The sequence below is a fragment of the Dermochelys coriacea genome, chromosome 7 (assembly GCF_009764565.3).
Source record: "Dermochelys coriacea isolate rDerCor1 chromosome 7, rDerCor1.pri.v4, whole genome shotgun sequence".
Classification (NCBI taxonomy): domain Eukaryota; kingdom Metazoa; phylum Chordata; order Testudines; family Dermochelyidae; genus Dermochelys; species Dermochelys coriacea.
Genome location: NC_050074.1, coordinates 72,654,159 through 72,666,337, shown reverse-complemented (window position 1 = coordinate 72,666,337; position 12,179 = coordinate 72,654,159). Strand labels below are relative to the sequence as shown.

The 12,179-nt window shown below is 38.3% G+C and overlaps 1 protein-coding gene across 18 annotated transcripts in view; it reads left to right on the top strand.

The window, feature by feature from the left end:
- SHLD2 (shieldin complex subunit 2) overlaps nt 1-12,179 on the top strand; it is a 166,127-nt gene that overhangs the window by 142,010 nt on the left and 11,938 nt on the right. For 13 of the 18 annotated variants that reach the window (XR_006282966.1, XR_006282967.1, XM_043519721.1 and 10 more), the window contains 2 exons: nt 6,796-7,002; nt 8,755-8,989. Coding sequence is in view for 15 of the 18 variants with exons in the window: in XM_043519721.1 (XP_043375656.1) it covers nt 6,796-7,002; nt 8,755-8,989 (442 nt within the window). In the remaining 3 variants the exon portion in view is untranslated. Of the gene's footprint in view, nt 1-6,795; nt 7,003-8,754; nt 8,990-9,614; nt 9,805-12,179 lie in introns of all 18 variants that reach the window. The other 5 variants (XM_043519720.1, XM_043519718.1, XM_043519717.1 and 2 more) reach the window with 2 other exon arrangements.

The following is a 12,179-nucleotide window of genomic DNA, read 5'->3' as shown; positions in this document are numbered from 1 at the left end:
CAAGGGCGCTCAGTGCCTATCAAGATCATTGCCATAAATGTTTGGGGCAAGATTTTAAAAAGACATCACTTTAGTGAGGTGCAATATTATATACATTTTTACAGATGGGGAAACTGAAATACATAATGGTTAAGAAACTTGCCCAAGTAACATAGTGAATCTGTAGTTGAGCTGGAAATAGATCCTGGAAATTCTGACTACTACTTCTCCTGCCCTAACCTCTAGTCTAGAGCACACTCTCTTTCAGAACTCAAGTAGCTGCAGGTAGAACTAAAGCAATAAGTCACAAAAAATAATAATGGGAAGAGAGTAGACTACCAGCAGAAGTTGAGCATTAAGATGATGAAACCTTCATGACCTTTATTTTTTGGTATGTTGTAATAAGAAGGGAATAGGACATGTGACTACAGTCCAAGAGAAATAAGGAGCTTATGGGAAAGTAACATGAGGTGAAATCCTGAACCCATTGGAGGCAATGGCAAAACTCCAGTAAGTTCCTTGTAGAACTGAGAAAGGTGAAGTATTAACTGTTAAATAATATGGGATATCATTGAAAAGTTTCTTGACACTACAGTATGTGCTGCAGCAAGTTAAATAGTTACAGCGGATAATCAAGCCATAAGCCATTATACTACAATAAAGGCTTTGTTGTTTGGTCCCTTCAATGGAAGACAACAGGAAATTTTAATAACATATAGATATGGATAGGATCATTATAATTGTTTTAACTGTGCCAGAGAGCTTGTAATTTATTCTCCTGTTAGTGTTCTATAAATCTAGCAATTCACATATTTTAATCATTAAAAGACGATATCTAAAATGCAAGATAAAAGACTGATTTCTCAACTGTCCAAATACCCATCACTGATAGACAAGCCATGAACATTTGATCCCAGCAAGACAGCCAAGAAAAGTCCACGTCATGCCAAACAAGTGAATAGGTCACAAGAACTAATTGGCATGGCTGGGTCACAAGAAGACAGCACATGATGGTCATTCTTGTTAGGAGACAAAAACAGCGAGGCATGTGATGGCCATGTGTATACTAGAAGGTTAAACTTTACATAGTAGTCTTGATAAGTAGGGATGAGGAATTGCAGCTTTTTTCATACTTCCCCTAGAAAGGATATTTAGCGATATTAATAACTTTACCTTGAAGCATCAAAGCAATTTTTTTTTAACAAAGAGGTACAGTTATTTTCATCTGTCACTGAAGTTGTAAAGAAAACTCTCATACTCTGCCACTAAAAACTGTGCCAGTTCTATAGACTGTCTTTGTAATAGCATCAGGTAGTCAGACTTCGTTATCTATGTTACTCTGATCTGGCTGAGATTACCAAACATGATGGCTTGAATAATGAAATACTTTTTTGTAGTCAAACAGCCTTTGGAGAGCAGAGCAGGCCTAGCAACATGGGGTAAAATCCTGGACACATTGAAGGCAAAGCTAACTCCCATTAAGGACAGGATTTCACCCATGAAGATTTTACAACTAAAAACTTTTTTTCCTTGTGTTCCTAAAAAATGAATTTGTGGAGCACACTAGGGAAGGTTAAGTGTCAAAATACTGCAGTCCTGACTAAGATATGTAAGCAGCTCGTCATAACTAAGAAGCAATATGCTTAGTTTATGTCAAAATCGTAGCACAAGTAGAGAATTTACTGCTGATACAAATTAAGCTTTTGTGAGACCAAAGAAATAAATGTAAAATTAAAAAAAAAAAAAAGCAGTAGTCTCTGCTGTCAAGTTGAATGAATGTCTTCCATGCTTTAAAGAAGGACATGAAAATTAACATCTGAGAGTAGTAGTTATTACAACAATTATTTTTATACTGCCCTGGAAAGAATACAGCAAGAGCTACTAGAATGATCCCAGCTTTTAAGAAAAGTGAAGCTTTCTCTATTAGAGAAAAGCCAATGTGGGTTAACTGAAGCAACAGAGAAAATTATTATGAAAGAGTTTGAAAAAGATTAATGCTCACGCTAGTGAGGAGTATTAAAAACCATAGAGAACAATCTAAAAATTGAGAATACTGACAGAATTGTTTTTCCCCAAAGAGTAATAGCACTGGGGACTGTACAAGTTGCCAGATGAAGTCATAAAAGCAAATAGATTAAAAGATATTATAAGAGCTAGATAGACTAGGCTACAGTGACCAAGCATTTCAGAGTAGCAGCCGTGTTAGTCTGTATTCGCAAAAAGAAAAGGAGTACTTGTGGCACCTTAGAGACTAACAAATTTATTAGAGCATAAGCTTTCGTGAGCTACAGCTCACTTCATCGGATGCATTTGGTGGAAAAAACAGAGGAGAGATTTATATACACACACACACAGAGAACATGAAACAATGGGTTTATCATACACACTGTAAGGAGAGTTATCACTTAAGATAAGCAATCACCAACAGCAGGGGGGGGAAGGAGGAAAACCTTTCATGGTGACAAGCAGGTAGGCTAATTCCAGCAGTTAACAAGAATATCAGAGGAACCGGGGGGGGTGGGGGTGGGAGGGAGAAATACCATGGGGAAATAGTTTTACTTTGTGTAATGACTCATCCATTCCCAGTCTCTATTCAAGCCTAAGTTAATTGTATCCAGTTTGCAAATTAATTCCAATTCAGCAGTCTCTCGTTGGAGTCTGTTTTTGAAGCTTTTTTGTTGAAGTATAGCCACTCTTAGGTCTGTGATCGAGTGACCAGAGAGATTGAAGTGTTCTCCAACTGGTTTTTGAATGTTATAATTCTTGACCAAGCACACAGCGAATGGTGAAATGAGCATGGTGGATATGATCGAAAGCCCACGGAAGTCTGTGGAAAGTCTCTCATTAACTTTAGTGGGCTTACAATCTTCTGTGCTTGTTGAGAAAATACATTACCAGCTCAACCATAGTAAGGTGATTTTAAAAAAATCAATTTAACATACGAAAATTGCTTTCTCTAGAAACGGTTTTTGAGATGATTTTCTGAAAAGAAATTAAATTATATGGCAGTCGTGTTAAGGATCCACGTGATATTTTTTTCAAGACACCTAAAATACAATTCTGCATAATTGTGGAAGCTGCTCTAACCCAATGTACATAGTGACAAGGCAGGACTTTCTTCAGCTTGATCCAGAAAAAGAGCGAAAAGGCAAACAAAAAGTGGCTTGCTTCAGCCAAAGGAACACAGTCTTTAGTATTACTTCTGGGCAGTATAATTTGTCTAAGGCCTTGTCTACATACAGGGGAAATTTGATCTAAGCTATGCAATTTGGGTTACATAAATAGCATAAGCTATATCAAATTGATATAGCTTAGACCTACTTACCACAGGATCCACACTATTCGATGTCAATGGGAGACACTTTCCCATTGACTCCCCCTACTCTTCTCGATCCAGTGGAGTACAAGAGTCGACAGGAGAGTGATCTGGGGTTGATTTAGCAGGTCTAGTGAAAACCTGCTAAATTGACTGCCGATGCATCGATCTCTGCTCCTCAATCCCCTGGTAAGTGTAGACTAGCCCTGAGGGCTGGTCTACGCTACACAGTTAGGTTGACAAAGGCAGCTTACGTCAACCTCATTATGTCCGTGTCTACACTACAGCCTTTGTCCTGCCAATGTAAGTGCCCTACTATGCCGACGACATAACTCCACCTTTATGAGAGGCATAAGGCTTATATCGGTATAGTTAGAGTGGACGCAGTGCCTGTGTAGATGCTGTGTCCCTTACATTGGCTGTCTTGTCAGTTTCTTGGCAGGAGCCGTGAAATTGACAAGAAAACCCCTGCTCCCCTTGTGTACCTTAGTCTGAGGTAACTACACCCTCTCACATGTTTCATATGTTATTGCGTCCAAAAAGAGACACTACATAGTCTTCACATACTAAATAGTATGTGATTGTGATCATGCACAGGCAACCTTGATTGGAATTCCTAATTTTTTTGCGTCACTTTACAACCTTAAGACTCTTTAATATCGTCATTTTGTTTAACGTAGCTTCCTTCATTTTTAAAAAATAACTTTAAAAATTGAAAAAACAAAGATGTCATCTATAGAATCATATTGGCCTCCCACATGAATCATCAGCAGGGTTGGGACATTTAGATTCACAGTATAGTCCTCTACCGCTTGAGCTAACAGTGTAGAGAATGTTATCTTCCATGTAAACCAGTCATTAGGGTGGGCTGGAGAGACACACTTTGCCCCTGGTTTTCATAGCAAATTGCTAGACAGCAAAGGAATTTTGAGATTCAGGAGCAATGCGTTCAGTTTCAAAATCTGTAGGAGAGTATGCTCTAGCAGTGATCATAGACAATTCTGCTCCTGTCATCTCCTTTCCTCCCAGCTGTCCTGTGCCCCCTTCTGCTCCTATCCCACCTCAGCCCAACTCCTGCCCCTCCACTCTTACCCTCCTTTTTGACTCTTGCCCCATCTATCCTATCACCGTCTCCTGCCTCTGTCCCCCACCACTTCTACTTCTAACCTCTGACTTCCTGCTTTCATCTTGTAAGTAACTGAAAACAGGGTCTTTTAGTTGAAAGTGAAGGAGTACTTGTGGCACCTTAGAGATTAACAAATTTATTTGAGCATAAGCTTTCGTGAGCTACAGCTCACTTCATTGGATGCATCTGATGAAGTGAGCTGTAGCTCACGAAAGCTTATGCTCAAATAAATTTGTTAGTCTCTAAGGTGCCACAAGTACTCCTTTTCTTTTTGCGAATACAAACTAACATGGCTGCTACTCTGAAACCTGTCATTAGTGGAAAGTGTCAGGCAACCTTAACTATAGGTGGCATTACAAGCACCACCTATAATATAATTGTAATCCCCATATTGACACTTTTTTCCTCCTTTCTCCAAAAATAGGTGCTTCTCATCTAAGAAAAAAGTGAATAACTGAAGTTTGAAGGCTAAGCCATTTTGGAGATCAGATAAACTGAAAAAATTTAGGAGAAGTCAATGCCAGGAAATTGTTAAAGAAATATAATAACTTTTAAGCTCCTTTTTTGATTTTCCCCACTCCAAACTTTTCCTTACATGAGATGTGTGAAATTTCACATGGATTGGTTTCTTCTGAGAAGTTTGGGTCAAGGGTTGAAAATTGAGTTCCTATAACCCTCAAATGTGAGCTTCAGCCTCAGCTATGGAGTGACTAGCACTGCTCCATAAAACAGTTAACATTTTAGGGGTTGTATTCTTCTCTCAATGGCATGCATTTCTCCCATTGAATAGAGGAGCAGATTTAAACCCCATCTGAATGAAATACCTACTCAAAAAGATAGTCACCCCATTGTTTTAAATTTTGGTTGAAAAGTAGTGTAACACTTAGAGGGTACTGAACTTCATGCCTCAGTTATGCCATGGAGCTTCATCAGGTTATTGTGTTTCAAGAATATGCACAGGCATGTGGTTTAGTGACCCCTGAAGCAGATAACAAATGATGAAGGCATTAAAATACAGAAATACTATACTACGTGTGATCTGTAATTGTGCAAATCAGTAAAATGAAATGTCCTGAACAAAGTACAGAGTTTTGGGAAGATGGATCAATGTTTGGGCAATGGCAAAATGACAGTTATCAGTGATACCCACTATAATTCTCCTACTAATATAATTTCCTTCTTCAAGTTCCAGGATTCAATTCCATAACCACATGCCAATAAACTAATTCCGGACAACAGTTGGGTTTAGTAGTGTATATTGACATTTGGGCCCTTTTTACAAGTCATAAAGGGAGGAAAAAATCCACCTTTGAACAGTTGCTTTATTGTAAGTTGAAGGATTGCTGTTGCATATTTAGAGCTAAATTCACCACACCAAACCCCTTTCCCTCCCCCCCACAATTGATTTCTTCATGGCTGTTCTACTCTCCCAACATGCACTGAACTTCTTTCAATAGGAGTTCCAGGCATAAAGAGAAACCAGAATAGCTTTAAAGAGACCCATTTTGTGGACTAGAGAGGAGAATTTAGCTTAGTGTTTTTAAGTCATCTTTCTCCTAATTATACCTTTCAACATTTAGCACATTTTTCCCTTTGCTTTCCCAAACACAGGTAGGAACTTTTTTATAAAAAACAAAAATGTAAAAAAAAAGTTTAGTTATTTTATAGGTAACTCCTAAGGAATAGTAGTATTCATAATACAAGGTGTTCTGAAAAAGAAATTTTACAAGAAATTATTACAATACTATTTCACTGCATTAATTAAGAATGTTTTATAGTCTCATGACTGTCCTATGTCAGAGAGCAATAGCATTGCCAAAGACACAAGCAGTCAGTATTATCAGCCAGCACCTTACCTCCCTGTTATTAGATTGCCTTAAAAAACATCCAATGCATCCGATGAAGTGAGCTGTAGCTCACGAAAGCTTATGCTCTAATAAATTTGTTAGTCTCTAAGGTGCCACAAGTACTCCTTTTCTTTTTGCGAATACAGACTAACACGGCTGCTACTCTGAAACCTTAAAAAACATGAGATTTTTAAAAGAATAAAATTGGGGTTCATTTTACTTTCTGGGTTTGCTTTTTGGATCATGTTTTCAAATTTTTATATAGAACCATGAATACTAAAAAGCTTAATTTTTTTAGTGAAACCTGAGAGTCTGATGCAATCAGTTTGATCTAGGAACTGTTTTTAAGAAAAATTCCAGCTATCATGAAACTTATGATACAATCGCGATAGCAGACAACACTGAGCACATTATTTTGTTTTATTAAGGAATCTCGTAGGTGTTTGCAGCTTTCTACAAGTATTAACCATAGCATGGAAGTTAACTCAATTTCTTGGGTCTTTATTTGTTCTTGCTTTATTTTTCAGATCACATATGGGAATTTAAATATCTACTTGCCCAGCGTAGTTCTATTTCAGGTGACATTGAACTGCACACAACTCCATGGTCATCCTGTGAGTGTCTGTTTGATGATGATAAAAGGGCAGTTGAATTTAAAGAGAAGTTTCAAAAAAGTGAAAAATCTCTCATGAAAATGACAAATCTGTCAACACACCTGGAGGAAAAATGTTCAGGTGAGATTGTAATCCATAGCTCTTTGTTGACTACCTATTTAAGTGAGAGACACATTGCTAAGCAGGAAAGCTGACTATATTTATGACAGTTAACAGTTTTTTCATTAAAACCAGACACACACAGCTAGCTGTAGGCCTAAAATTGTGAGTCTTGGAAGCAGTTGTTCAGTATCCCAGCAAAAGTGTGAATGCAGCCTTCATTCAGAAAGCATAGAGATGACCTGTGAAGGGGAGCAGAATAAAAACAGCTTGGATTAAATATGTTCCTATCGCCATCAACTCTCCACTGTAACATTTTTTTTTATTGTGAGGATAATTAACCATTGGAAAAGCTTACCAAGGAATGTGATAAATTCTCCATCACATGAAGTCTTTAAATCAAGTTTGAAATCCGTCTAAAAGATATGTACTAGTTCAATAAAAATTACTGGGGCAGGTAGGAACTACCTACAGTAGGAACTACTAGATGAGGTTTTGTGGCCTTTATTATGCATTATGGTCCTTTTTCACTTTAAAAACCATGTAAACCCCTGGAGCAGAACAAAACAGACATTTTCTCTTAGAGCATAGAATGGACACCTACGTCTGTGAATAGTCATTCAACAAAACTGTGCTGGAAGAACTTTGTTGAGGATGCAAAGTCAAGTGTTCAGAAGATAGGAAATGAAAGAATTATAGTTTCCTGTGCACTCTTGTGTGTATGCATTATGATATAGCTTTTAATTATATTGCTACATACTGTGTTTTCTGCAAGACCCCTCTCTGGTTCAGTGCACAGGCTGGACAAGGCACCTGTTCAGTATTTTTTTTTATCCACATCAATAATCAGTTGTTTTCCATTGCTTGCAATTCTGATCAGTTTTAACAGTACAGCCATTTTTGGGAACTTAAGTAATGAAAATAGGTAGTTTTGCTAGTATATTTTTTGTAATCATATTTTGAACAAATCTAACGCCTTCAAAGTTTGAATCACAGACTTAAAATTTGGCAGGGGCATAGTCCTGACGTTGGAGAGGTGTCTTTTGCTGTACCCATGAAAATCTATCCAGATTTGGTTAAGTTATAAGCTGTGGAAAATCACCATTTACACGTACACAGTAGGACTTGTTTAACATTTATCCTTTTATTTTCGAATGTTCCAGCTGCACTGCTCATGCTCCTGGGCTCCACTGAGTCTCAGGCACCCAGAGCTAGAACTCCAGGTGGAACAAAGGCAAAACAAATTCTCGTCCTGCTGCTGCTCCCCTCCATCAAACTGTCCTTTGATGCTATAAACTTTTGGTGTATCACAGCTTCCTGTTTCCCCATTGTCTATTGTTGTACCTACCTTAGAAAGTTTTATGTTTCCAGGTTTACTTACCAAGACACCTCTATATGTGAGAAATGTTTGAATAATCACTGGCACTGTTATAATCAGAGAACATCTGAGTTATTATGATGTTGCCTGTCTGATCTCAAAGTCTGTTTTTTTAAAAAATATAGGCATCTATCACAGTAATATTTAAGCACATAGGTCATTACTTTCAGATTTTTTTTTATCATAATGATTTTATCACTGAGGAAATCCATTCTTTGTAAAGCATGTCAATATGCAGTTCCAAAAAGATAAAGTAAATCTCAGGCTATTGTTATGTTATTTATACGCAGTGTTTTGAATCAGTTGAGCTATATCTTCTTGTTACTGCTTTCTATGATAATATTATGAAATACTAAAACGGCATAAAATTTGATCTAATCCTTTTGTTTTTGTAGGAGTGATTCAATTGAAAGCCCATGTCTTAGACTTGAAGTTTACCATTGCTACTCCCCAGTACAGGCAACTCATCTTAGATGCTGACACTTCATTAGAATGTATTTTGGCTTCTCTTCCTATGATCATCTATTCAGGTTGTGCAAAATGTGGGCTGGAACTACAGACTGATGAGAACAAGATCTACAAGCAGTGCCTTAGTTGCTTACCATTTAACAAAGTGAGAAAGTTCTACAGGTAAATCAAGTAAGAAAACCAAGACTAGTAAAACAATGTTTAGTAAAGAGAGAGATTTAAAATATGTTGAATAACCATAATAAATTTCATGTAAACTTGGCTTCACATACATTAACATTGTGAATGGAAATGTGTTTTATTCTTTACTATACTGTATGTGTGCTCTTTAAGAAATAACATTTTCTGGTGGTCAGAGCACATTTCTTGGACTCAGAAGGCAGTTCTGTTCCTGGCCTTGCCACTGACTTTTTGTGTGACATAGGGTGAGTCCTGTAACTTCATTTTGCCTTAACTTCCCCATCAGCAAAATGAGATGATGATACTTATCTTCTTCAAAAACAATATCAGGTTTACTACATTTGTGTTTGTAAAGTACTTTGGATGGAAAACTTTACAGAATGCAAAGTATCCTTATGTGTTATACTGTTTTTATCATGACTTAAAGGTTATATTCCATCTTTAAATAAGCCATCATAATTTGTTGACTCCCATTTAATGTGATGAGGGGATAGTAGTGATATTTGGGAGTTATTGTAACACTGGACTGGGATCAAGGAGGATGCTAGTTCTAGCGCTTATGTGAGAACCCAAGAAATCCATTTGACCATGTCATGCCTCAGCCTAGCTTTCAAATTTGATGAAAGCAGAGCTTCATCCTAGAATGAGATACGCCATCTAATTTAAACTAAAGGGGACAAAAGGCAAAAAAAACCCTGCATCTTTCCAATTGATTGCATACATACCGTAATGAACTGCAGGTGGCAGCATGAGATAGGCTGTGCAAACACTTGGATTTATAACAGGTTCAAGCAAACGTAAGCCTCATCATTTGATTTAACAACAAAATTATTAAATGTAGAAATCGTTATTTGTTTTAAAGAATTTATTATTTCAAACACATATTTACCTTTACCTTGTTTGCAGAGTGGATTAAGCATAGCATGCATGTAGTACAGGTGAATTCTAAGGCAATGAGCATAATCTGACATATAATTTACTTTTACATATAACTCCTTATTTTCCTAAATTATCCTAACTTGCTTTATAATGGGATAAAACAGGGAGTGTGGTGATTTGAGTACTAGCAAATAAAGCAGTCATTTCTCACTCAGTTATAGCTCACACAGCAATTAACATAGGAGTCCCTTTTATTGAATAAGGTAATATTGGCTTGGTCCTTGGAATTACCCCCTACTCAAAAATACCAGGGGATTAGTTTTTGTATTAGAGATTTTTAATAATTATTATTTTGTTGTTTTCTGAGTGCTGACAGCGTGCTTAGGACTCTATTAAATTATTATAGATGACAACATGATTCCCTTCCCCAAAGAAAGCATACAACCAGAATTAGTCACGGACAATAAAATGTGAACACACATGGGTACAGTCCTGCCTACTACTGTGAGCTACATAAGTGGGGAATAGACACTGCACACTATAGCATATGGCTAGAGGAGGCTAGAGCGTCTAGCCAGTCCCAAACTTTCAGACTGTACTCCCTAGAGCTGTAGTGTGCCAGCACCTACAATTAGGTAGGGTCTCTCCCGCAGCACTCAAGAGAATGATAGAACAGTACCCTCCTGCTTGGGTGCTGAAGTAGTAGGACATCATCTGTACCTTCTCTTCTTTATGCAACACAGTGACGGCCTGCTGGAGGCCTCAGGGTCCATCCACATGCTATCCCAGAGAGGAGCAGAAGAGAAGTCCTTCCAGTGGCCTAGAGTCATTGAAAGGAAGAAGCCAATGAGAGAGGCTTCAGGGAGCAGCAAATCAGGGCCCAGCAGGGCCATATAAAAGCAGCTGCAGAACAGAGCAGTAGTCAGTTGTTGCCTGGAGCTGGAGGAGAGAGGACTGTGTTCCTGGCTGGCTGAAAGAGCAACAGGACCATGGACAGCTGCGGGTGAGCAGGGACTAGGGGAGCTAAGAAGGAGCTCCTGGCTGACTGCTGGGCCTGAGCCCAAGACAATGCTGGAAGGGACTGGGGGAGCTGAGAAAAGTCTTGGCTGGCTGCTGGAACTGAGCCCAAGAGAGTTGCTGATAGGGACGGGGGGAACTAAGAAGGACCTCCTGGCTGGCTGCTGGGACTGACTAAGGACTGAGCTCAGGGAGGGCTGCAAGAAGACCATGTCTTCAGGGAGGAATCCCTGGGGTTACAGCTCCCATACCAGTGCCGGGACAAGGTGAACACTGTATACCCTGGAAGGGGTTTATTCTGTTTCACCTACAGACAGTATGTGACTCGGCCAGAGGGCTGAGTCACTGAAAAACCACCTGAGAAACCACTAACAGGAGTCACCATAAACTGAAAGATTGCAGACATACCCGACCAGAAGGGGGCACTTGCGGAAGGTGGGTGCTGCCCTATTACAAATACAGATAAGGATTTGGCATTATTTCTTTAACAAAAGACATAACAAGAATACCGAATCCAAACTAGTTTAAACCTTTGAGAAAAATATATAAATTACCAGCTGCATAAGTTAAAATCCATATGAAGTAGCCATCAGTCAGTCAGCCTACCTTAAAATAAAGCCAAGCCTACCTGATGTAGATACAGAAGAAAACAAGTGGGCACATGACCAGTACTGCAATAGGTCTAGAGCACATGGGAGGAGATTGCTTCTGTAAGATATTAATAATGCTCATTTTGTTCTTGTACGGTACCCCAGACCTTCAATTTGTATGTGTCAGAATTGTTAGGAGGGGATTTTTCAGAAGAAGCCCTTAACTCTGGAATTTGCTTCTCACCTTTGCTGTAACCCAGGCCAAATATTATGACTTTCAGGGCACATTGCAAAGTTTATCTGTTTACTCAGTCTTTTCTTATTAGCATGAATTAAATGAAAAAGGTTTGTTCAGCAGGGAGAGATTTCTTTTAATAATGTTAAATGACATTTTATCAGAGGAAATTTTTTTTTGCATTTGTTTCTCAACTTTTTGTAAGAGCATGAAAGAAATATGGTAGATTCATGATATAAATAAAATAAGGTGCCCCTGCCATGGAAATTTTAACATTCTTTTTTCAAGATGAGCCTAAAAGACATCTGTTTAACCTCTCACCCAAGGTTGGCACAACGATGGTGAGATGATCTCCTAGAGTTGCATTGTATATCAGTTCCTGAGTCCAAGCCTTTATGTGGACCTTGAACCCATAACTTGTATAAAGAGTAGTGTGTATCTAATGTTTTCA